Raw genomic sequence first — 25,607 nt, 5'->3', positions numbered from 1 at the left:
GTGACAGAGCAAAACCCTGTCTCAAAAAAAGAAAAAAAAATGTGTGTGTATGTGTGTGTGTATAAAATACATATATATTTACACACATAAATATAATATATAAATATCTATAAAAGAATATGGATTTATACAAAATATATAAATATAGATTATACAAAATATATAAATATATGTAGAAATATATAAATATATAAAATATATTTGTGTATTAAATATGTAACTATAATCTATATAAATATGTTCATATAATATATGAATATATCTTTATAAAAATATATATTTATATAATTATACATATAATTATATATACATATATATTTATATAATTATACATATAATTATATATACATATATATTTATATAATTATATACAATTATATAAACCTATATAAATATAAGTATATATTATAATATATAATCATGTATACCTATGTAAGTTCATATATATTATTATAGGTATAGCTATTATGTATACATTTGCTTGGGATTGCATAGCACTTCAATATACAAAACCAAAACCACTGGAGAAAAAAAACAGGAAAAAGTGACAACAGTGCACTAGTACTGGGAAACACTGCCATATTTCTATTAGTTCTCGACATTCCAGTGGAAAGAACAAGACAATCAGAGATCTAAATACATATATATTTATATATAATAAATTTGACCTAACATCATAATAATAAAGACAATAGCTAACTCTTAAATAGCACTTGCTATATTCCAGATACTGTTTTAAGCATTTTATAAGCATTAATTCATTTAATTCTCACAATAACCCTATAAGATAGGTACTATTATTAATCCTATTTTACAGATATGGAAAGTACTAGAAATGGAAAAAATAGGAGGATAAAAACAAACATCTGACCAGGCCTGGTGGCTGATGCCTGTAATCCCATCACGATGTCAGGAGATCTAGACTGTCCTGGCTAACACGGTGAAACCCCGTCTCTACTAAAAATACAAAAAATTAGCCGGGCGCGGGAGCGGGCGCGGGAGCGGGCGCCTGTAGCCCCAGCTGCTCGGGAGGCTGAGGCGGGAGAATGGCGTGAACCCGGGAGGCGGAGCTTGCAGGGAGCCAAGATCGCGCTACTGCACTCCACCACTGCACTCCAGCTTGGGCGACAGAGCGAGACTCCATCCCCCACAAAAAAAAAAAAAAAAAAAGAAAAGAAAAAACGCAGCTAAAATATAAAACCTTGGATCAAACAGAAAATAGTTTGGTGGTAGTTTAAGGGGGTTCAATTGATTGATTAACTAATTAACAAAAGAAGGCCATTCATGCACCAAAGGTGATAGTGTGCTGTAAATCAAAGATTGAGATTCCATTAATTCTGTCCACATGAGATCTGGAAAAATAAGAAAAGTGTAGAGGTAGAGAAAAAGCTGTGGCTGGTAGAAAAAAACTAGAAAATAACAGTATTGAGAATACTGCATGTGGAATACAGCCAAAGTTGTAATAAAAGGAAAATTCATTACTTAAATATTTTTATTATTAAATAGAAAGAACATAAATTATTTAACTCAAGAAATTAAAAATATAACAAAATAATCTTAAAGAAACCTAGGCAAGTAATTAATAAAATAAAAACATGTTTTCTTTGCCCCATATGATCTGCAGTAATAAAAACATATATTAATGAATTAGAAAATAAATAGTAAAATTGACATGAAATTCCAAAGCTGATTCCTTGAAAATGTAAAGCAACCAAATTGATAACCACTAGCTCATCGAATTTCTCACATCTCCAAAAACAGATTCTTTCACATTCTCAAGGAAGAAAATAATTCCAATGCTATTTAAAGTACTCTAGTGCATGAAAAAAGAAAGTCTAGAAATTGTTTTTTGTGTGTGTTTGTGTGTTTGTTTTTGAGATGAAGTTTTGCTCTTGTTGTTGCCCAGGCTGGAGTACAGTGGCATGATCTCAGCTCAATGCAACTTCTGCCTCCCGGGTTCAAGCCATTCGCCTGCCTCAGCCTCCTGAGTAGCTGGGATTACAAACGTGCGCCACCACACCTGGCTAATTTTGCGTTTTTAGTAGAGATGGGGTTTCTCCATGTTTGTCAGGCTGTTTTCGAACTCCCGACCTCAGGTGATCCGCCCACCTCCGCCTCCCAAAGCGCTGGGATTACAGATGTGAGCCACCGCGCTCGGCCTAGAAATTGTTTTTTTAACAGCTAAATAATGCTGATTTTTAAAACCTCACATATACCAAAAGAAAAACCTAGGCCAGTTTTCATGCTTCATACTCCGTACTTCTGATTAGTGATGCAAAAATCTTAAACAAAATACACGCAGATAGGATCTAGAAATATATTTAAAAGATTAGGCCGGGTGCAGTGGCTCACGCCTGTAATCCCAGCACTTTGGGAGGCTGAGGCGGGCGGATCACAAGGTCAGGAGATCGAGACCACGGTGAAACCTCGTCTCTACTAAAAATACAAAAAATTAACCGGGTGTGGTGGTGGGCGCCTGTAGTTCCAGCTACTCAGGAGGCTGAGGCAGGAGAATGGCATAAACCCGGGAGGCGGAGCTTGCAGTGAGCCGAGATGGCACCACTGCACTCCAGCCTGGGCAACAGAGCGAGACTCCGTCTCAAAAAAAAAAAAGATTGAGTACATCATATGACAAATGTATCATATCCTAAAATGTGAAAATAGTACCATATTAAGAAAACTATATTAATAGGACAAAGATGAAAAACCATATAATTATTTCAATGAATGCTTGATTTTCAAAACTCTTGTAAGAATAGAAATAAAATATATTTTATCCTACTGAATCCAAAGAACAAAAAAAAAGAAATAAAACGTGTTTTCTCAATTTAGTAAAAAACTGACTCTGAAATTAACTTATATCATCATTAGTAGTAAAACCACTTGAAATGTTTTCATTAAAGTGAAGAATAAGAAAAGGATGATTTAACTACCTTTTTAGCTATTGCTCATTATTTAATAATAGTATTGAATTATAGCCAGTGTAATTAAGAAAACTGAACACATGATATAAAAGTTGGGTAATAAAATAATTGAAGTTAATCCAGTCAAGTATAAAAGCAAGAGTTAAAAATGATAGAAATATATCATTATTTACAGATAATATGATTGCCTAGAAAAGAATTTAAACCTATTTTAAAAACATTATATAGCCAGTTATGAAATAAATATGCAAAGAATTGTTACTATTGTTGTTGTTTTATCCTAAGAGAAACCATTTAGTCACAAGTAACATCTCTCAAATATTTCTTACATGCCAAGCACTGCAAGCATAAAATAACTGGGAATAAATATAATAATAAATGTATAAGAGATGCATCAAGAAAACTGTAAAACTTTGCCAAGCAGTGTAAAACAGAACAAATAGATAAACATACCTTCATCTTGGGTAGGAAGACTTCATATTAGTTCCTAAAGTAATTAGTAGATTCAATGCAATAACAAGTTTGCAACATTTCTGAGGAAATCTGACAAAACATTGGTAAAGTTTATCCTGAAAATCATTTAAATGTCCAGGGAAATTCATGTGATACTAATTCAGGAATAGACAGAGAACAGTAGAACCACATAAAGAGATCTGAAGTAGATTTAAGTAAATAGAGAAATGTACTATATGATAAAGTTGACTTTTAATCAGTGGATTTTATTTTTTTGTTTGTTTTTTTTTTTTTTTTTGAGATGGAGTCTCGCTCTGTCGCCCAGGCTGGAGTGCAGTGGCCAGATCTCAGCTCACTGCAAGCTCCGCCTCCCGGGTTTACGGCATTCTCCTGCCTCAGCCTCCCGAGTAGCTGGGACAACAGGCGCCCACCACCTCGCCCGGCTAGTTTTTTGTATTTTTTTTAGTAGAGACGGGGTTTCACCATGTTAGCCAGGATGGTCTCGATCTCCTGACCTCGTGATCCACCGGTCTCGGCCTCCCAAAGTGCTGGGATTACAGGCTTGAGCCACCGCGCCCGGCCTAATCAGTGGATTTTAAATGGATTATTTAATAAAGTGTTGGGGCATTTGATGAGCCACATTCTGAAAAAAAGTATTAAATGGATATTTACTCCCTAGCAAACTATATTTAATGTTTTTAATGGTAATGTAAAACAATGAAACCACAAAAATTGTTTTCAGAAGCTCGGTTTTTCCTAGCCTCGGAATAGGGCTTTCTAAATGCAGCACCAAAAATTTTACTAAATGAAAATTATAATAAATGATATGATAATATTAAATAATATAATAATTGAAAATGAAGTACCTAGAACTTCAGTATGGTAAACAAAAGCAAGTGAGATTTACAGGCAGGTTGGTGCCACAACCCAGGCTTGTGTTACCAAACAAAGAGTTAATGTTCCCAAATAAACCAGACACCCAAGTACAAAAATAGGCAAAGGATATGAAGAGGTAATTCCCCCAAAAAACACAGCAAATATCCAAAGAAGCGATGTCAGCATCACTCCTAATAAAATAAATGAAAATGTAACGAAATACAAGTTTCTTTCATGAGGCTGGGAAAAGTGAAAAAGGAGAAGTGACAGCAATGTCGGTGGGGCAGTGGAGAACGGCCCCCTTCCTGGCCCAGAGATGGAGTGTCAATTGGTGTTGCCTTCAGAGAGGTCCATTCCCAGACTGTACCAAAAGCGCACCTTTCGCCTGGCAACCCAATTTATCCTCAACAATCCCCTGTCCATGCAACTTTATTTCTACTAGAGATAAACTGTAAATAACCGAAATGTGCGTTATTAATAAGGTTATTGGCTAAATAAATAGCAGTGTATGCAAATAATGAAATATGCAGCCCTTTAAAATAGTGATAGATATTATTGTATGTATTCATATTATTGAGTGGATAAATGTTCATAACATATTGTTTGATGGAGAAAGTAATTTCAAGGCAAATATTGAGTGTGTCTCATAAAATTGTGGTGATTGTGTGTGCACACATGTACACACTGTCAAAAATAATACTCACCTAAATGTTAGCAGTGGTTACTTTGGTGTCATGAAATTAGAGATGCCTTTTACTTTCTTTTTTATCATTTCCATATTATTTAATTTTTATAAGATGCACCCATTTTTATACTCAGAAAAAAAAAATACAATACCCCTACTTTTTTTTTTTTTTTTTATCTTGAACAACTCCCAAAATCCATTTTGGGAGCTGAATTATCCTGTTGTGCCGTCTACAGTGACCCAGTGAGCCATATGTATGCCCCGGCAGTGCCAACAGCACTGGTCTCTTGGGTCACTGTCGCTCACAGAGGCCCTGAAGTCGGATAGGGAGGCCCAGGAGTGGGAGGTGGAGGCAGCTACCCCAGAGCCCTAGTGACGCGTTCAGTTGCCTAGACAGGAACCTCAGAGCACACTCTGGACAGAGACAGAAACAGGAACAAATCAGTAGGCTGGAGGTAGAAGCCATCTGGGAGCCACTGGAATTTTTCTGTCAGCTCAGGAATTTGAGTTGAGGCAGAAATGAGGAAGTGGAGAAAGACTTACAACTCCTAGGATTTTGGAAACTGACTCTTAGAGCCTGAGAACTGCAGATTTGACTTTATCTACACCTGTGGTTCCTAAACATCATATCTACAAATGACTTTTACTCTAATTTCTTTAAAATTCAGCTTTACATCAACTCTCATTGGTTTTTGCTTATTTAAATAAATGTTTTGTAAAGTGAAACTTAATCATTATTATTAATTGGAAACCAATATTTTTCCCACGAAAAGTAAGTAACCGTATAAACAAAGCTAAAGCAAAATGGAGTGAAAACAAAAAATATTTTATGTTGTTTCCAACAGAAAGCTGTGAGCTGAGCCTACATACCCTCTCTCCTTGTTAAAATGGCAAGTTTTAGAAAGGCCTAGCCCAAAACTCAGACTTGATCTTTATTGCGCAGGGAGAGGGGATCACACCATTCATTCGCCTTACTATCCATCTACCATGTAAGGCCATCTCATGGCCTGCCAGTGGCACAGGCCCCGCTTGGAGGGCATTCTCATCTAGTCCAGCACTGCCCAGGAGGAACCCTGTCCACAGCATTCCTCACCCCTTCCCTGCTCTCCTGGGCAGCAGGAGGTATTGTCAGAAACAGTGCCTAGGCCAGGTGCGGTGGCTCACGCCTATAAACCCAACACTTTGGGAGGCCAAGGTGGGTGGATCACGAGGTCAGGAGCTCAAGACCAGCCTGACCAACATGGTGAAACCCCTTCCCTACTAAAAATACAAAAAATTAGCTGGGTGTGGTGGTGGGCATCTGTAATCCCAGCTACTCAGGAGACTGAAGCAGGAGAATCGCTTGAACCCGGGAGGCAGAGGTTGCAGTAAGCCAAGATTGCACCACTGCACTCCAGCCTGGGCAAAAGAGCAAGACTCTGTCTCAAAAAAAAAAAAAAGAAAAAAGAAATGAAACGAAACAGTGTCTGGTGCAGGGTGGAATCGGCAGTGGTCCAGACTTCATGTCCGCCTTGTCCGGCCTTGTCTGCAGGCCTTCGAGGACATCTACCTGGAGGAGCGGAAGACCATCAAGGTTCTGCTTGAGTATGCCGACAAGATGTTCACCTATGTCTTCGTGCTGGAGATGCTGCTTAAGTGGGTGGCCTACGGCTTCAAGAAGTACTTCACCAATGCCTGGTGCTGGCTCGACTTCCTAATCGTGGATGTGAGTGTGGGCACCCGAAGGGAACAGGAAGGGGAACCCCATTGCAGGTGTGGGAGAAGGAGGTGAGGTAGAGGGCCCGGTGGGAGCCAGCAGGCTGAAGGGGAGGCACGAGGCAGTGCTGCAGCGCAGACAGAGAGGAAGGAGGATGTGAGTCTGAGACTCAGGCCTTGTCCTCAGGTTCCCAGGCTCAGAGGAAGACAAGAAATAGGAGACGGGTCCTGCCTCTAGAGCCCCCAATTTGGAGCCACAGCAGGCAGAGACCTAGGCCCCTGCTTCTAGGGGAGATCGTTCGAGAGTAGTCAAGGTAGGGGTGTGAGCCAGGGCAGGGGCTGGGGGCTCAGGGTCCAGAAAGGGAAGTGAGCAGACAAGCTTGTGCTCTAGCACACACCACAGCAGACTGTAAGTGTCCATCGGGCCCACTAGACAGATGGCCAGTTCAGAGCCTCCATGCACACACGAGGGGCACAGTTCAGAGCCTCCATGCACACATGCCAGGGGGAGAAGGCTGCTGAAGGGATGCTGGGCAGGCAGGGGAGAGCCTCCAGCTCAGGGGGAAGGTACTGGCTGGGGAGGATGAGAGAGGGGTGGAGTCACCACAGAGGAGGAGGAAGCCGTGAACACTGGCTCGGGGGCTCTGGGTTGCTGCCCTAGACGATCAGGTAGCTGTGAGGGCTGCCTGCCCAGGCTGTGTCCAAGGAGGGCCTGGGGCAGGAGGTCAGCGTGGCTTCTGAACATCCAGTTGGCAGATGGAGTGTGAAGCCCCTGCCCCACAGCTACCCAGGCCCCAAGACACTGCTGGGTGCCAGGCAGCATGAATGCAGGGTTACAGGGAAAGTAACCAAGCAGGGAGAAACAGGTCGGTGCAGGGCAGCTCTGGGTCTGCACTCACTGAGGACAAAGAAAGAGAAGGCAAAGGGTGCAGGCAGAGGGACCTCTCTGGGGATCAAACAAAACAGAATGGGGGTCAGGATCTGCAGACTGAAAAGGGCTTTCCAGAAGGCTTTGTTGATGGCTTCCGGCCTTGACATCGGGCTCTGCACACCAGCAGGAGCTATCCTTCCTGTGCTTACAGGACAGGCTCAGGCCTGTGCGGTCTCCATACCCCACTCAGAGGCTCAGTCCCCAATAAGCCTGGTCAGAGTCCAGGTTGAGGCTACCAAGGCTGGATGGGAAGTCAAAGTGTGGGTGGCCGTGGTGGCAGAGGCACCTTGGGCTAGAGGGATGCGCAGAAATGCAGATCCAGGTCCTTGGACCTGCAGTTCAGGCCTCTTCCTATCACCCCAGGTGGCCAAGAGGATGCTGATGCTGGGGTGAGGGTGTGTTGTGGGTGGAAGAGGGGCGAGGAGAGCTCTAGACACACTGGGCTGCCTGGCCCAGCCCTCAGAGCCTCCCTGAGATGAAGGAGAGGCCCCTGAGGACTCCCCGTTGAGGGAACATGGGAGGGCCTGGGATCCTGGCCGCTCAGCCCTGAGGCTCCCTGACCCGCTGTTCCTGAAGCATCTTGGGCAGTTGGGTCTGCTGAGGGTCTCCAGCAAGGCAGGCCAGAGGGAATCTGCACAGACATCTGCAGAAGCCCATCCACCAGCCGCTGGCCACCTTGGGGAGCTCAGAGCCAAGTCAGGGGAAAGGGAACTGGCAGTGCTTCCCTGCTCAGGCCCAAGAGAGGAGAAGAAGCCTGTGGAGAAGGCAACCAAGGCTCACAGCAGGGAGGGGCCTTGCCCAAGGCTGAGCAGAAGGAAGTGGGTATGGAATGCAGCTTTCCTGACACTGGCCACACTGCTGTGCCTCTACCCCATCCACATGCTTCATGGGAAAGTTTGTCTCCCATGACAGAGTCTAGGGAAGGATATTTCCAAGAAGAATTCTGCATTATTTTTCAGTAAATGCTATTGGGTCTCTACTGTGTGCAAGCACGGTTATGGTGCTGGGGATCTTAGGGAACAAAACAAGAATGCTTCCCCACATGGAGGAAGGTGGCTGCAAACAATCAGCATAACCAACAAGCCACTTTTACATTATGTGGAAAAGTGGTATCTATCATGGAGCAAAGAGAACTCGGGAAGGGAAGTGGGTGGGGTGGAGGGGAAGGTGCAGGTTACCACGTTAAATAGGACTATCCGGGTAGGCCCACTTTGGTAACATTTGAGCGGGTTTGAAGTTGGGGTTAGCCAGGCCAGTGTCTGGCAGACGTTCCAAGCAGAGGTTGGAAGAGCAGTGCAAGGACGGTGTGTCGGGAGCACGCCTGGCATACTGGGGGAAATGCAGGGAGGCTAGAGCCACTAAGCAGAAGGAAGTGCAGGAGATGAGGCCAGATTGCAGGGAATGCAGCCAGATTGCCACCTTTGAAAAAATATGGGCTTTGATTTAGAATGAAATGACGGTAGCGGGGCAGAATTAGAAGGCTCTGAACAGAAGAGTGCCGTGAACTGACTGATTTTCTTTAGGGCTCACTCGGTCATGGAGGCCAGGGGAGACAGGAATGAGTAGAAGCAGGGAGAAGAGTTAGGAGGCTCAGGCCATGATCCAGGGAGAGACAATAGAGGCTGGGCCAGGATGGTGGCAGTAGAAGTGGTGAGAAATATTTGGACTTCAGATGTATTTTGAAGGCAGAGCCAACAGGAAATCCTGACGGGTTAGACACAGGGTGTCAGAGATAGAGAGGAGGCAGGGAGGACGCCAAGGATCGTGGCCTGCACAGCTAGAGGGATGGAGTTGCCGTCACCTGAGACGGGAGGCCATCACCGGGGCAGATGGGGCAAGCTTTGCAAAGAACAGACCGCAAGGCAGCCTGTTAGGAACTGGGCAGACGGACCAGCTGGACCTGGCACTCTGGAGGTCCTGCCCTCAAGGAGAGGTCCCTGAGAGATGCCCCCCGACTCTCCAGGATTGAGGGCCCATAGCCCAGCATCCTTGAGGGGTGAGTGAGGGCAACACCGAAATCAGTCTGGCGTGTCTTCCTCCCCTCGGCCTCTTTGCTCAGCTCCCTCCGACCTGGTGCTGCCAAGCCTGGGAGGAGGCTGTGGGAGTCAGGCCCCTGCCCCTAGCCTCTCCGAACCCCAGGCTGGCCTGAGCACCAGGGCAGTGTGAATAGTGACTACAGGGGAGGTCAGGCAGGAGGCCATTTTTGGCCTGTAATCACAGGCCAGCGGTGAAATAAGAAGGGAGTGGATACCCACGGAGCTTTAGAAGGACAAAATCCACAGAGTGGAAGTGCCCTGGGAGGGGTGGGCCAGAGGGAACAGAGAGCTGAGGCTCCTGGTGCCACCAAGTCCCCACCTTTGCTTTCCTCCTTTGAAGATGTTGAAATGCTGCACAGTCTGGCCTTGGGGAAATGCCCCGCAATTGTCTATTTGCTCCTACTCAACCCAGGACTGTCTCTCCTTCCTCAAAAAAGGCTTCTTTGGCGAAGAAGGAGATAGGTCCAAGAATTGGAATTGAAGGAAAGAATGTGGAGACCAAAAGCCTAGGCTTTGTGTCCCTGCTCCGCCACACCAGCGAAGTGGCTTTGGAATTCAGTTTTCCCATCTGTAGAACAGAGGTGACACATCGCAACATCGCAGGGTTAGTGGGGTTATTACAGAGTATGTATGTGAAGTGCACATAGCAGCCTCTCAGTAAAGGCCCAGAAGCCAGGACACTCTTGGGCTCGCCCCAGCTTGGGCTCTGGGAAGCCTGGCCCAGTGCAGAGCTGGCCTGTGATGACAGTCCACCCCAGGACTAATAAAGAGTGGACATGGGAGGCCTGTGGCTCTCTGGCACCCAGCGCCATCTTAGCAGGGCCAGGAGCCCTACTGTCTGTCCCCAACAGTGGGGAGCTGTTCCCATCCTCCCCATTTCTACTTTGCCTCCCCCAGGTCTCTCTGGTCAGCCTGGTGGCCAACACCCTGGGCTTTGCCGAGATGGGCCCCATCAAGTCACTGCGGACGCTGCGTGCACTCCGCCCCCTGAGAGCTCTGTCACGATTTGAGGGCATGAGGGTAAGAGAGGCGGCTGCCTTCCCACCAGGGAGTGGGAGGCGGTCCCACGGAGGGACCCCCAGCCTCAGCTTGCTGACCCACAGGCCCAGCGCACTGCTACCCAGGGCCCCTCCCTGTGTTTCTGATGTCCTGTGGCCACGGAGACTGTGGCTGAGGCTGACTTGGTAGGAGCATGGCCCAGAACCTCCAAGAGAGGCACAGCTGGACATGGAGGCACCCTGAGGGTAGGCAGCTGTGAGAACCCACCTCCAGGGCTCACCCTCCAGCCCTGTGAGCTCCTGTGCGGGCTGGGAGAGCACTGGACAAAGGAGAGGAAGCAAGAGACTTGCTGGGCACAGGGGTCTCAGCTGTACCCCAGGCCACTGGCACCAGGACCCCTGTATTTCTGCTGTCCCGTGGGGCTGCATCTCTGTGTGCCCACTCGGTGTGCCCCTCTGCATACTCTGCCTCCTGGCAGACACAGGCTGCCAGCCCTCTGTGATGGGCAGTGGGGCTGTGGTCGGGAGGGTGAGGGAAGAGGCATAGAGCAAGCTGCATTCCCAGCATCAGACAGAGGCTGTACAGGAAATGACCACGTGCTTAGTGATCTCCTGTGCACCATTTTCCTAGTGCAGATCCGTAAGCATTTTTCAAGTCACCACATTTTACCGAAGAATAAGAGCAGATAAGTCAGATTTGAAAGCCCACCAAGAAAAACATCAGCCGTGATATATAGCAAGAAAACAAATACACATGTGTGTGTTTGTGTGTACTTGTGTGGGGTATTTTTTTTTTAACAAAACATACACAGTTCTGTGTGGCTTCAGAAGACATGTTTGTTTGTCTCTCACTGACCCAGCAGGCACCACGCACAGCTCAGATTGATGGCTTTGAACCTTGCCCACGCCCCCAATCCATGGAGACACACAGAGCTCATTCCTGGTGGGAAACCATCCACAAGATATTATTCAGAGTTAAATATCTCTTTGGGAGCAAGGACATTTGATTCCAGAGGGACGCAAGGAGACACTAGGTGCCAGGGATGCCTCTGCGGTGGCCGTTGGCCACAGAGCCAGCCAAGGGCAAACTCCCAGGGCTTCCCCGCCTCACTCTACACCCAGATGTTCGGTGCCCTAAGAGCTTGTTTCCCACCCGGCTCCAGGGTTCAGCATGCCTTCTGGGGACCAGCATCCCCCAACCTGGCATCTGGGCCACACCACACGGTCCACACCAGCTTCACCTCCAGTCTGTGTGGCGCTTGTGTTCCTGGTGCATGGACAGCTGGGGACTTGGTCCATGAGTGGGGTGGAGGGTCCCAAATGCCTCTACTAGGGAATCTTCTACAGGGTGCTCTGAGTTTAGATGCAGAACATGAGGCTGTGGCTCCATGGGATGTGAGAGCCCCTCACTAGGGAGCGGGTATCACAGGGAGTGCCCATGCCACCTGCTCTCTGGCTCTGCTCTTATGGGAGCACTGGAGAACTGCCACAACACCCTCTAGACACTGCACTGAGGTCCCCTGGGTTACTTCAGGGGAGAACACACATCCATCCCAATAGCAACAACCTAAAATAAACCAGAATTTAGCTCCAAAAATGTAAGGACTCTTGGGATTGTTAGGAAACCCAGTCTTGGGGACATGTTTTGAGAGGTCTTTCCCATCAAGTTGCTGGCATCCTCAACCAGCACACACCGTGGTGAAAATCAGGTTTTAAAGATCACAGAATCAGGGCAGGGCCAAGAAGGGAAAGCAGATGTTCTGAAGCCACACCAGACTCTAGTGTGTACTCCCCTCACTCCCCACCAGGGCTTCCAGCCATGGAGCTGGCCTCTCCCATGAGTGTGGGATCTGCACACCCACCTGCACAGCCCCCTGCAGCCAGGGAGTTCATTCTTTCATGGGGGAGGGTCTTGAAAAAGGCATGCGCTTTGGGCCCCCCCAGGAACTGAGCCACTTCTCTGTCCACTTGAGGTGGTGGTCAATGCCCTGGTGGGCGCCATCCCGTCCATCATGAACGTCCTCCTCGTCTGCCTCATCTTCTGGCTCATCTTCAGCATCATGGGCGTGAACCTCTTCGCGGGGAAATTTGGGAGGTGCATCAACCAGACAGAGGGAGACTTGCCTTTGAACTACACCATCGTGAACAACAAGAGCCAGTGTGAGTCCTTGAACATGACTGGAGAATTGTACTGGACCAAGGTGAAAGTCAACTTTGACAACGTGGGGGCCGGGTACCTGGCCCTTCTGCAGGTGGTAAGTCCTGGAGAGAGGGACATCCTTCCTCCCAATAGCTGTCAAGCAGCATGGCCATCACCCATGATGTGGGCAGGAGTGGGGCAGTGGGGCCATGCTGGATTTTCACAGGAGGATCGTAGTGCCCAAAGGAGACTCAGGACTCTCCAGGGATTTGGCTCCTTGGGAAATCCCCAGACTTTCAGTTCTAGAACCAATACCACATTCTCCAAATTGCAGAGTATAGGGATGGCTCCGTGGTGCTATAGAACCAACTCCCCAGCCAGTAGTCAAGTTGACCTCTTCAGGCTATCAGTTAGGCAGTGTGATGGCACAGGTTAAAAAATGAAAGACCATAGACTACTCAGGAACTGAACTGTTAGCAAAGTTGTGACTGTGGCCACCCTCTGTTATAAAAGATAGTGTTAGCTCTTGTGTTATTTAAAAGAACATATTTCCATCTTTGATGTGCAATGTTTAAGCACACACAATCCTTCTAGGGTTTTCATTGATTTTGTGAGTACGATGGCTTCCGTGATTATAGCACATTCCATAAAATTAACCTACCATTAGCCTTGACTAATGCAGCAGAACCACAGTGCAAAAAGCTACAACTTGCTTGTCTTGCTATTCCAATCTTAAGCCCAGACACCTGTCTCTGGTTCCCAAAGCAGAGGAAAACTCAGCAGACTCTTACCTGGAAACTTGAGGCATCCACTCACACCTCCACCCATCCCTTAAGCCCCAGTGGTAGTCCCACAAAGACTCACCTGCACTGCCTACTGGAGAACGGTAGATTAGTGCCAAACCCAAGGATCTGTCTATTCCTGCAACTGTCCCTCAGAATGTTGGAACTTTGGAATAAAAGGCCTCGTTTTGTAGACTAAGAACTGCTCACCTTTCCAGACACAGCCGCTCGGTGTTTGGGAAGAATTCAATCATAAGTATCTCATACCCTTGGGTGGTCCCCAGCAGTTTCCAAAGTATTTCCGGGCCTATCTTTATAGGCAAGGGCCTGTTGGTACAGGGAGCTGGAGTAGCTTGCCTAATATGGGCGACCTCAGCTTCCCCTTCTGCCTTACCTGCCTCATAAGAATTCTTAGACACAGGAAGTTTGTGTTACTGAGCTTGTGCTTAGAAAGGAGGCTTGGGGACTGGCCACGGTGGCTCACACTTGTAATCCCAGCACATTGGGAGTCTGAGGTTGGTGGATCATTTGAGGTCAGGAGTTCGAGACCAGCCTGGCCAACATGGTGAAACCCCCGTCTCTACTAAAAACACAAAAATTAGCTGGGCATGGTGGTGTATGCCTGTAATCCCAGCTACTCAGGAGGCTGAGGCAGGAGAATCACTTGAACCCGGGAGGCAGAGGTTGTAGTGAGCTGAGATCACACCATTGTACTCCAGCCTGTTTGACAGAGTGAGACTCTGTCTCAAAAAAAAAAAAAAAAAAAAAGAGGCTTGGGGCAGGACAGGACTGGATTTGGCCAAAAACACAAATGAGACTTCACTGGGGAGTCAGTCTCACCACCAAGCATGTCTGTTGGGCTCTTTCTGCATAGCAGCCCAGACTAGGGCTGGTGCCACCAGCACCAGGGCCCTCTCTGGTTCATCCCCCCTCTTTGCTCCCTTGGTGTAGTGTGCTGGAGCCAGCTTGTGCCAGCTCACAAGAGCTCATCGTTACATTTTCAGAAATTTTGCAAGCTGTTTATTAAACATAGCCATTAAAAAAAATTAATTCTATAAACTTACAAAATTAACTAAATGATATTAAAGCAAAGGTAATAAACACTCAAGATTCATCATTACTTTTTAGTGTTATCATCTATGCTTTTGAGGTTTTTTACATCTAGTTTGTCTGTATAGTGGGAGTACCATAATGCTAAGCTCCTATGCATCTCTTCTCAACTCCATTGAGTAACTTCACATTGGTAACCTGAAATCAACCATGGTGGGAATATTTACACAAGAGAAATTGGCAAACCAACAATCAGGGTTTTTTCTTTTCTTCTGGGAAGTCAGCTGTTAACTATTTACCAATACACCGTTGACAAAAGAACCCCCTTAAGTACAAGGGAAGGTTGAGATTCTTCGGGAACTTCCTTTGAAAGTCCATGGAGCAGAAGCCACATGGTTCTCTGAGACATAGGACAAGAGGGACCAGGTCAGCCCTGGAGTCTAGAACACAGAGTTTAAGCTCCACCTCTGTCTCCCTGACAGAATCGCTGGCAGGATTCTGTGATGTTTTAGAAATGGAAATGAGTGTGGATCTGAAGGACAGACCTCCTGCAAGCCCCCTCAGACTCTTGGCCTCAATCAAGAAGCTTATTCCCTGCTGCATGGCCTTCTTGGGGCATCCGCTCAGTTGCTTCCCCTCCACCCCTAGCCCTAAACAAGGTCTTTCTCTGACCACCTGGGCATTCGGATGCTGCTGAAGGGGTGAGGTGGGGTGGCTTGCTTTTCATAAGAAGCTTGCTTCTGGCTTCATCCGTCCAGACCAGAGCCCTAAGTAACTCAAGCGAGGTGCAGAATTAAATGATTGTCCTAATCTTGTCTTTCCTCCCAGGCAACATTTAAAGGCTGGATGGACATTATGTATGCAGCTGTGGACTCCAGGGGGGTAGGTTGCCACAGTGGCCCCTTCCACCAAGTCAGGCACCTGAGGCTTCTGGTTGCTTGGCCACCAGGGAATCAGCGTCTGCATCTGAAAGCCCAGCCCACAAGGGCAAGATCTCGTGTCACTCTGGAGTACAACCTCTCTGGAATGCCCAAGCCTGGCTCTGGGGCAAGGTTGCTTGGTCTCCTAAAAAGTCCCAAAATTCTCAAATGTCTTTAATTAAACTCACTGTAGTTTACTGACTTTTACCCCCAGGAGGATGGGGTGGAAGCAACAGAGATGCAAATCAAGCTGCTTCTTTGTCCAGCACCCCACCCGGTCACACTGACAGTTCAGTGAAGACTGAAAGAGGTCCCCATGTACTCCAGCCTCCCATTGACCCAGGGCCAGAGCCAGGCACTGATACTCTGCCAGCCCTGAGCCCAGCATGTCTGCTGTCCTCACCTGCCACCATCCACTCCTCTCACCTCTATCGCCACCCACCTCTGGCCCACAGACTCACATAACTGGGCTAGTGACCTTCCTCTAGATACATCCTCTCTCCCACAGAATGGATGCCCCTAGCCAGCCCTCTGCCTCCACCCCCCACCCCTCCCCATGTGACCCCCGAGACCCCAGCCTGTCTGATCTCCCTGTGTGATTTCTCCCTCACAGTATGAAGAGCAGCCCCAGTGGGAATACAACCTCTACATGTACATCTATTTTGTCATTTTCATCATCTTCGGGTCTTTCTTCACCCTGAACCTCTTTATCGGTGTCATCATTGACAACTTCAACCAACAGAAGAAAAAGATATGTAGAGCACCAGCTCCCCGCTGGGCTGGGCAGAGCAGGGCTGGGTGCCAGGGGATTGAGGGGCCATTCGGGCTCCGGGCCCCATCTCACCTTCCCTGCTGGGGATGGTTCTCTTCTTGCTGCTGCTGGAATGAGGTGGGGAGAAGGGTGTGTCCAGGGATGTAACATGTCTAGGCCTGTAAGAACATAAGAAGGGGCTTTGGTGGGAGGCCCCATGTCTGCCCTAATCCACCTGAGAGATGAGACTCCTGGGAGAAGCTGGTGTGAGAGCTGCATCTGTTCACCTGGTCCATGATCAGAGGTCATGGGTAAAGCCTGTGCAGAGGCCCTGGGTCTTCCCAGAGCTTCATCAGAGCGGCTATAACTGGGTTGTAGACAAACTAAGTGAACAGAGAGAACATGAAGGCTGGTTGAGCTAGGAGGGGGAAAGGGCGGGGGGTGGATACTGGATTTGCAGGTCATAAAGCCAGAGAGATCTCAAGGTGAAAGGGGACAGGGCTCCTGGATAAATAGATTTGGGGAAGAATCTGTGGTGCAAAATAGGGACATATTTTGTCCAGGAGAGGAAGCCAGGAGGTGGTTGACCCTGGCATCCTCATCAAGGAGGCAAGATCCTGGTGCCCTCCATGCTGGGGCCTCTGAGAACCCCAGAATGAGGTTGGTGCCTTCTCTCTGCACTTAGGGGGCCAGGACATCTTCATGACAGAGGAGCAGAAGAAGTACTACAATGCCATGAAGAAGCTGGGCTCCAAGAAGCCCCAGAAGCCCATCCCACGGCCCTTGGTGAGCTAAGCTCCTGGTTCTGTGGGAGTGGGGAGGATCTTCTGGGGTCCCTGGGAAGCTTTCATGCCACACGGCCAGCCATCAGGGCCACCTCACAGTCTTTCAGCCCAGCCTGAGGGACGCTATCAGATGTCTGAGCATGAAGAGAGGTCCCAGCCTCATACAGATAGGGAGGAAGGTATGAGAAGGATGTAGCATCCCGGGACACTCTCCTCCCACAGGAACCCTCTGTCTCTGAGCAGGTCTCCTCCTTCCCCTCAAGGATGCAGGCTTTCCTCGGGAAAAGCAGGGCAGCCTTCACAGCCCCACCCCACCCCACTCAGAGCCTCATCCTTGGACCCCCAGAACAGTCAGGGAGCCGGATTCCTGAGTTAGCTGGTGGGGAGAGCCAAGAGCTCTGGAGAGTGGGGTCCTCTCAAAGACTGACTCCCTTGGCCCAATCAAGCCATTATCCAAAAAAATGTGTGTGTGTGTGTGTGTGTGTGTGTGTGTGTGTGTGTGTGTGTGTGTGTTTGTTTATAATATTTTCTAAGTGGGAGAACAGAAAAAAAAATGTGTATATATATATATATAAAAAATCTTATTTATTTCCCCAAATAATCTGGGCTGATTTACAATTAAAGACACATGTAAATATGGTTAGTACAATAAATAAATTACATTAAAAAGTAGAGAAAATATATTAATCTAAGCACTGACATAATTACTAGGGTTGAAGTTGAAATTTACCCTTGAGCCTTCAGACTGTGGCAACTGAAAGGGAAGCACAGTGAACAGTATGCTAAGGATGCTCAGGGCAGGAAAAATCTCCCCCTGAAGATCCATCATGGAAGTCCTCATGGAAGATGGAGCCTTGGAGCTGGGCCTTGAAGCCCAGGAAGCATTTCAGCAGGAGAGCCAATGGCTTTAACCTCCAGGAGTTTTTCCTCTGCACTCTCTGTGGCAGTGTGGCAGGGGTTTTGGGCTCACTAGAGGGAGAGTGGGAGGGTGGGTGGCCTGGGATGAGAGGCAGAAACGGGCATTTGCCAGCCTCCCAAGGGCCCTGCTGAGCGCTTTCCATTTGCCTCTCCTTTCAGAACAAGTACCAGGGCTTCATATTCGACATTGTGACCAAGCAGGCCTTTGATGTCACCATCATGTTTCTGATCTGCTTGAATATGGTGACCATGATGGTGGAGACAGATGACCAAAGTCCTGAGAAAATCAACATCTTGGCCAAGATCAACCTGCTCTTTGTGGCCATCTTCACAGGCGAGTGTATTGTCAAGCTGGCTGCCCTGCGCCACTATTACTTCACCAACAGCTGGAATATCTTCGACTTCGTGGTTGTCATCCTCTCCATCGTGGGTGGGTATACAAGTCAGCTGGACAGAAGCCCTCCCCAGCCAGGCCTCTCGTCCGGCCCCTGAGTCTCTGCTGAATGCCACGTACAACCCTAGGTTCTTTCATTCTTTTTTCAGTGCATTTCTCACCCCCCTCCCCTCATACATACATGCACACACACACCTCTCCAGAGAGAACTTATCTGGAAGGGTCCACTTGGGTCAAGGAGACCAACCTGGCAGAGGACCCAGCACTCCCTCCTGGCCCCACCCTCCAGAGGACCTGGGAACACAGTTCTCTAACTGCTTAGATAGCTTCAAGGATGAGTCTGGGAATGGGAGTGGGTGCTGTGGAGGCTAGTTCTGCCCGCACTTAGGTTGAAGGAGAAGGAAGCTCACTAAGGATGAGGTGGGTCCCCAAGGATGGGGAGTAGGTGGCCCTCCAGAGTAGAAGTTATCCCTGAAGATGGAAAATTCTGGAGCTAACCGCCAAGGTGTATGCCAGACTCTTTCAGACATACCTGCCTCATGCAATTCACCCAGTCAATTCAGCACTAAAGGAGGGAGATTGTACAGCTAGGGAGAAGCAGAGACCCAATCCTGACCCATGTCTGTTTGACCTCAGAGCTCAGATCTTTTTTTTTATATGACAGCTTTCCTGAGACATAATTCACATGCCATAAAATTCATGGTTAACTTTAAAGTCACTTTAAAGTATACATTTCAGTGTTTTTTAGTATATGCACAGAGCTTTGCAACCATCACCACTATCTAATTTTAGAATATTTTCCTTTCCCCAAAGGAAACTCTACCCATTTAATAGTCACTCCCCATTCATTTCCCCTCTCCCTCAGCCCCTGAAAGCCTCTTATCTAAAATTTTGAGGGACCACCAAACTGTTTTTCAATTTGGCTGCACCTTTTTACATTCTTACTGTCAATGTATGAGGATTCCGATTATTTCGCCCTCACCAACACTTGTTATTGCCTGCATTCTTTTTATGGGAGCCCTCCTAGTGGGTGTGAAGTGATATCTCCTTGAGGTTTTGATTTGCAAAACCAAATGACTGATGACTAACGATGCAGGACATCTTTCCATGTGTGTGTTGGTCATTTATATATCTTCCTTGGAGAAATCTCTATTCAGATCCTTAGCTCATTTTTTAATTGGGTTATTTCTCTTTTTAGTGTTGAGTTGTAAGAGTTTACATATTCTGGATCATAGTCTCTTATCAGATAGATGACTTGCAAATATTTTCTCCGAGTCTGTGAGTTTTTTCATTTCCTCGTGGTGTCTATTAAAGGACAAAAGTTTTAAATGTTAATCAAGTCCAGTTTACTTACATTTTTTCTTTTGTCACTTTGCTCAGAGCCCAAACTCTTAACTCCACCCCCATGGGGCTCTGCCTTACAGTGACTGTAACTTTCATCTTTCTGCCATATACAACCTCTGCCACTGGTAAATGCAAAGGATAATGCAGGGGCTAAGGCAGGCACTGCTGTGGCTATAGTGATGGGCAGATGGAAGCACAGAGTAGGGTCAGGAATCTCTGGGGGGTCTCAAGCAGGGTGAGGGTGAGAGCGTGCCTCATGGGACTGGAGAGGAACTTTAGAGAATGCAGGATGTGAGCAACAGGAATGGAACCATTGAGGGACAGTCTCAGAGGCTTTGGAAAGTGCAGCATGTACTTTAGGATCCTCTCCTGGCCCGGGGTTTGGGCAATACCAGAGAGGAGTGGTTAAGAGATGAACTTGGAGCCCGAATGTCTGAGTCAAATCCCAGCTTCTCACTCACTAGGTGGCAACTTGGGTAAGTTACCTCACCTCTGTTTCCTCTTCTGGAAGATGAGAATGATGGCATCTGCTCACTTCCTAGGACAACGGGAAGGACTAAATGAAATGATGGCTATAAAGTGCTTGGCCCATTGCTCCACTGACCGTAAACCCTGGACACATGTCAGTCAGTGACATTTTTATATGAGGAGTCTGGAAAGGGCACTTGGGCCATATAAGACAAGTTTATTTCACTCTTTATTCTATCATTTATATCCATGCCCCTTAAAACTCCAAACCCAGGTAGTCACTGGAGACCCAGGGGTAGTGAAGCCCTCAAAGGTGGCAGAGTTAGGAGGGTGATAAGAACCATCACAGACAGGCTGAGAGAAGACACTGGCCATGGTGTGGCATCAGGGAGCACTGACTTCTGGGCCAGTGTTTCATGCCCTTCGATGGGCCCATAAATCATCCGGGTGTATTAAGATGCAGCGGGCTGCGGTGGAACTGAGATTCTGCATTTCTGATAAGCACCCAGGAGATCCCAAGGCTGCTGGTCCTCACACCACACTTTGAATAGCAAGGAGCTAAAAGGCCTGAGTGCTAGTCCAAGCTGGGCGGGCAGGATGCTAAGCAGAGCCCCTCTGGCCTGAGAACCCAAGACACAGAAGATGGGCCTAGGACAGCTCTATTGTGCAGGTACACACTGAAGATTAAGGAATGAGGGGGCTGAGAAGGAACCCTGCAAAGGACCCATTTTTCTGGGTGACAGATGCAGACCTGGAGACTCAGACAGGCAGGAGCAGGCAGAGTCCTAGCATGCCCAGTGGACGCAATCCTCCTGGAAGGGCCACCTCTCCTTGGCTCCTTGCCTTACAGAGACTCCCCCACCCCTGCACAGTGATGCTGGCTAGAGGACCGAGGTACCACCAGTAGCCACAGTCTCTGTTGTTTCCCACAGGCACTGTGCTCTCGGACATCATCCAGAAGTACTTCTTCTCCCCGACGCTCTTCCGAGTCATCCGCCTGGCCCGAATCGGCCGCATCCTCAGACTTATCCGAGGGGCCAAGGGGATCCGCACACTGCTCTTTGCCCTCATGATGTCCCTGCCTGCACTCTTCAACATCGGGCTGCTGCTCTTCCTTGTCATGTTCATCTACTCCATCTTTGGCATGGCCAACTTCGCTTATGTCAAGTGGGAGGCTGGCATCGACGACATGTTCAACTTCCAGACCTTCGCCAACAGCATGCTGTGCCTCTTCCAGATCACCACGTCAGCCGGCTGGGATGGCCTCCTCAGCCCCATCCTCAACACCGGGCCCCCCTACTGTGACCCCACTCTGCCAAACAGCAATGGCTCTCGGGGGGACTGTGGGAGCCCAGCTGTGGGCATCCTCTTCTTCACCACCTACATCATCATCTCCTTCCTCATCGTGGTCAACATGTACATTGCCATCATCCTGGAGAACTTCAGTGTGGCCACAGAGGAGAGCACCGAGCCCCTAAGTGAGGACGACTTCGACATGTTCTATGAGATCTGGGAGAAGTTTGACCCAGAGGCCACTCAGTTTATTGAGTATTCGGTCCTGTCTGACTTTGCCGATGCCTTGTCTGAGCCACTCCGTATCGCCAAGCCCAACCAGATGAGCCTCATCAACATGGACCTGCCCATGGTGAGTGGGGACCGCATCCATTGCATGGACATCCTCTTTGCCTTTACCAAAAGGGTTCTGGGGGAGTCTGGGGAGATGGACGCCCTGAAGATCCAGATGGAGGAGAAGTTCATGGCAGCCAACCCATCCAAGATCTCCTATGAGCCCATCACCACCACACTCCGGCGCAAGCACGAGGAGGTGTCAGCCATGGTTATCCAGAGGGCCTTCCGCAGGCACCTGCTGCAACGCTCTGTGAAGCATGCCTCCTTCCTCTTCCGTCAGCAGACGGGCAGCAGCCTCTCCGAAGAGGATGCCCCTGAGCGAGAGGGCCTCATCGCCAATGTGATGAATGAGAACTTCTCCCGGCCCTTTGGCCCACCCTCCAGCTCCTCCATCTCCTCCACTTCCTTCCCACCCTCCTATGACAGTGTCACTAGAGCCACCAGCGATAACATCCAGGTGCCGGGTTCTGACTACAGCCACAGCGAAGATGTCGCCGACTTCCCCCCGTCTCCGGACAGGGACCGTGAGTCCATCGTGTGAGCCTCGGCCTGGACACATCATGTGAGCTGGCCAGGACACACCAAAAAGCAGCCTTTTGCACCGCGGCAAACCCAAATGCAGTCAGTCACAAACAGCCTGGGGCCTTCCTGGCTTTGGGAGTAAGAAATGGGCCTCAGCCCCGTGGATCAACCAGGCAGAGTTCTGTGGTGCTGCGTGGACAGCCGGAGCAGTTGGCCTGTGCCTGGAGGCCTCAGACAGACCTGTGACCTGGTCTGGTCAGGCAATGCCCTGGGGCTCTGGACAGCAACTTCATCCCAGCTGCTGAGACGAAATATAAAATTGAGACTGTATATGTTGTGAATGGGCTTTCATAAATTTATTATATTTGATATTTTTTTACTTGAGCAAAGAGCTAAAGATTTTTCCATGGACATGGGCAGCAATTCACGCTGTCTCTTCTTAACCCTGAACAAGAGTGTCTGTGGAGCAGCCGGAACTCTGTTCTCAAAGCAGAAGTGGAATCCAGTGTGGCTCCCACAGGTCTTCATTGCCCAGGGGTCGAATGAGGGCCCCTCCCACGTGACCTGAGATGCTGGGAGGGCTGAACCCCCCACTCACAAAAGCACACACACACAGTCCTCACACATGGAGGCCAGACACAGGCCATGGGACCCAGACTCCCACTCTAAGGGAGACAGGCCTTTCCCTGCCGGCCCCCCAAGGATGGGGCTCTTGTCCACGGGGCTCACTCTGGCTTTCTGTTGTCTCCAAGGTCCCATTTTCCCCCTGCATTTTCACACAGGTCATATTGTCAGTCCTACAAAAATAAAAGGCTTCCAGAGGAGAGTGGCCTGGGTCCCAGGGCTGGCCCTAGGCACTGATAGTTGCCTTTTCTTCCCCTCCCATAAGAGTATTAACCATAAAACCAAAGGGCACAAGGGTGCCAGCCCCACTCACGGCCCGGCATACAGCTTGTCCTTGCTCCTGGAACCTGGCAGGCCCTGCCCAACAGGCCAAGGGAAGAGAAGGCTGAGCCATGTGGGTTTGGGGCTAAGAAGTTCACCAGCCCTGAGCCATGGTGGCCCCTCAGCCTACCTGAAGAGAGAAAATTGGCCATCTCCCAGGGCTCTCTGGACCATGTGCGGAGGAGTGTTCTGTGTGGTCCCCAGCTCCCCTCCAGACACAGAGACACGGGAGTGGGGAGGGGAGCTTGGCCCTGTGCCCTCTGCAGGGAAAGGGATGGTCAGGCCCAGTTCTCATGTCCAGAGAGGGGAATGAACCATGGCTCCTCTGAGAGAGGGGGCACTGTGGTCAGGCCCAGCCTCTCTGGCTCAGCCCGGGATCCTGATGGCACCCACACACAGGACCTATTTGGGACAAGGTCCAGGTGGTCCTATAGGTCTTGTGAAAAGGCTTTTTCAGGGAAAAATATTTTACTAGTCCAATCACCCCTAGGACCTCTTCAGCTGCTGACAATCCTATTTAGCATATGCAAATCTTTTAACATAGAGAACTGTCACCCTGGGGTGACAGGGTCAACTGGCGGAGCCTGAGCAGGCAGGGGCTTGGCTGCCCCATTCCAGCTCTCCCACAGAGCCCCTCCATCAGGCGCATGCCTCCCAGGCCACCTCAGTCTCACCTGCCCGCTCTGGGCTGGCTGCTCCTAACCTACCTCGCCGAGCTGTCGGAGGGCTGGACATTTGTGGCAGTGCTGAAGGGGGGGCATTGCCGGCGAGTAAAGTATTATGTTTCTTCTTGTCACCCCAGTTCCCTTGGTGGCAACCCCAGACCCGACCCATGCCCCCGACAGATCTAGTTCTCTTCTCCTGTGTTCCCTTTGAGTCCAGTGTGGGGCATGGTTTAACTGTCCCAGCGACGTTTCTCCAAGTGGAAATCCTATTTTTGTAGATCTCTGTGCTTTGCTCTCAAGGTTTGGAGAGGTGTGTGCCCCTGCTGGGCGCTCACCGCCCGCTGCACAGGCAAGAATGCGGTTGGGAGGCAGGCCAGGCTGCCAGCCCAGCTGGCCGGAAGGAGACTGTGGTTTTATGTGTGTGGACAGCCCGTGAGCCTTGAGACAGGTGCCTGGGGCTGGCTGCAGACGGTGTGGCTGGGGGCAGGGGTGAGCCGGACCCAACCCTTAGCTTTTAGCCTGGCTGTCACTTTTTTGATTTCCAGAACTGCACGATGATCAGCAGGAGGGGAAAAGAGAGTAGGAAAAAGGAGGGAAAGACAGACATCAAGTGCCAGATATTGTCTGAATTAATAGAGCACTTCTCACCAAACTTCATGTATAAATAAAATACATATTTTTAAAACAAACCAATAAATGGCTTACATGACCTGGTCTAGGCTCTGTCCTTATGCTGAGATTTGACAAGAGTGGTAGCAGAGGCCCGAGGGCCTGGGAGATGGCCTCATCCCAAGCAAGTCTGGGGAACTTGCTGAGAGAGCATAACACTGACCATCATAACCATGGTTTAAGCCTACAGTTCTGTGGCAGTAAGCACATGCATACTGTGGTACCACAATCACCACCGTCCATGTCAGGAACGTTTGTGTCAGCCCAAATTACAACCCTGCGCCCATTAAACACTAACTCCCCACTCCTCCCTTCCCCCAGCCCGGGGAACTGCCATTCTGCTTTCCATCCCTACAAATTCGACTACCCTAAGTGCCTTATATAAGTGGAATCATACAATATTTGATGAATTCGACTATCCTAAGTGCCTTATATAAGTGGACTCATGCAATATTTGTCCTCTTGTGACTGGCTTATTTCACTTACCATAATGTTCTCAAGGTTCATCCAGGTTACAATATATTTCCTTCTCTTTTAGGATTTTTTTTTCAGAATTTTTTCTCAATTTTTTTCATAAATTTTCAGAATTTACATCCTTTTTAAGGCTGAATAAGATTCCATTGTATGTATTTTGCTTACCCTGTCACCCACTGAGGGACACTTGAGTTGCTTCCACATTTTAGTTATTGTAAATAATGTTGCTGTGAACCTGAGTGCACAACTCTCTGAGACCTTGCCTTCAATTCTTTCGGGTAGGTACTCAGAAGTGGAATTGCTGTTTCATATGGCAATTTTATTTTTAATTTTTTAAGGAACTGCCATACTGTCTCCCACAGCACAAGGGCTCCAGTTTGTCAACATCCTCATCAACTCTTGTTATTTTCTGTTTTGTTCAAAGAGCAGTCATCCTAATCTGTCTGAGATGGTATCTCATTGTAGTTTGTTTGTTTGTTTTTTATTTTTTGAGATGGAGTCCCAACTCTGTCACCCAGGCTAGAGTGCAATGACACGATCTCAGCTCACTGCA

The 25,607-nt window shown here is 48.4% G+C and overlaps 1 protein-coding gene across 11 annotated transcripts in view; it reads left to right on the top strand.

Moving 5' to 3' along the window:
- SCN5A (sodium voltage-gated channel alpha subunit 5) overlaps positions 1-24,620 on the top strand; it is a 102,626-nt gene extending 78,006 nt beyond the window's left edge. For 7 of the 11 annotated variants that reach the window (XM_065540364.2, XM_065540365.2, XM_005546678.4 and 4 more), the window contains 8 exons: positions 6,470-6,643; positions 10,498-10,620; positions 12,572-12,853; positions 15,399-15,452; positions 16,104-16,241; positions 16,923-17,027; positions 18,104-18,374; positions 21,083-24,620. In XM_065540364.2, coding sequence (XP_065396436.1) covers positions 6,470-6,643; positions 10,498-10,620; positions 12,572-12,853; positions 15,399-15,452; positions 16,104-16,241; positions 16,923-17,027; positions 18,104-18,374; positions 21,083-22,320 — 2,385 coding nt within the window. In that variant the 3' untranslated portion in view covers positions 22,321-24,620. Of the gene's footprint in view, positions 1-6,469; positions 6,644-10,497; positions 10,621-12,571; positions 12,854-15,398; positions 15,453-16,103; positions 16,246-16,922; positions 17,028-18,103; positions 18,375-21,082 lie in introns of those variants that run through there. The other 4 variants (XM_074031711.1, XM_065540363.2, XR_012430984.1 and 1 more) reach the window with 2 other exon arrangements.
- The last annotated feature ends 987 nt before the right edge of the window (positions 24,621-25,607 follow it).

Source organism: Macaca fascicularis, chromosome 2 (assembly GCF_037993035.2).
Source record: "Macaca fascicularis isolate 582-1 chromosome 2, T2T-MFA8v1.1".
Taxonomy (NCBI): Eukaryota; Metazoa; Chordata; class Mammalia; order Primates; family Cercopithecidae; genus Macaca; species Macaca fascicularis.
The sequence above is the reverse complement of the archived record's forward strand: the minus strand, read 5'-3'. Positions and strand labels throughout refer to the sequence as shown.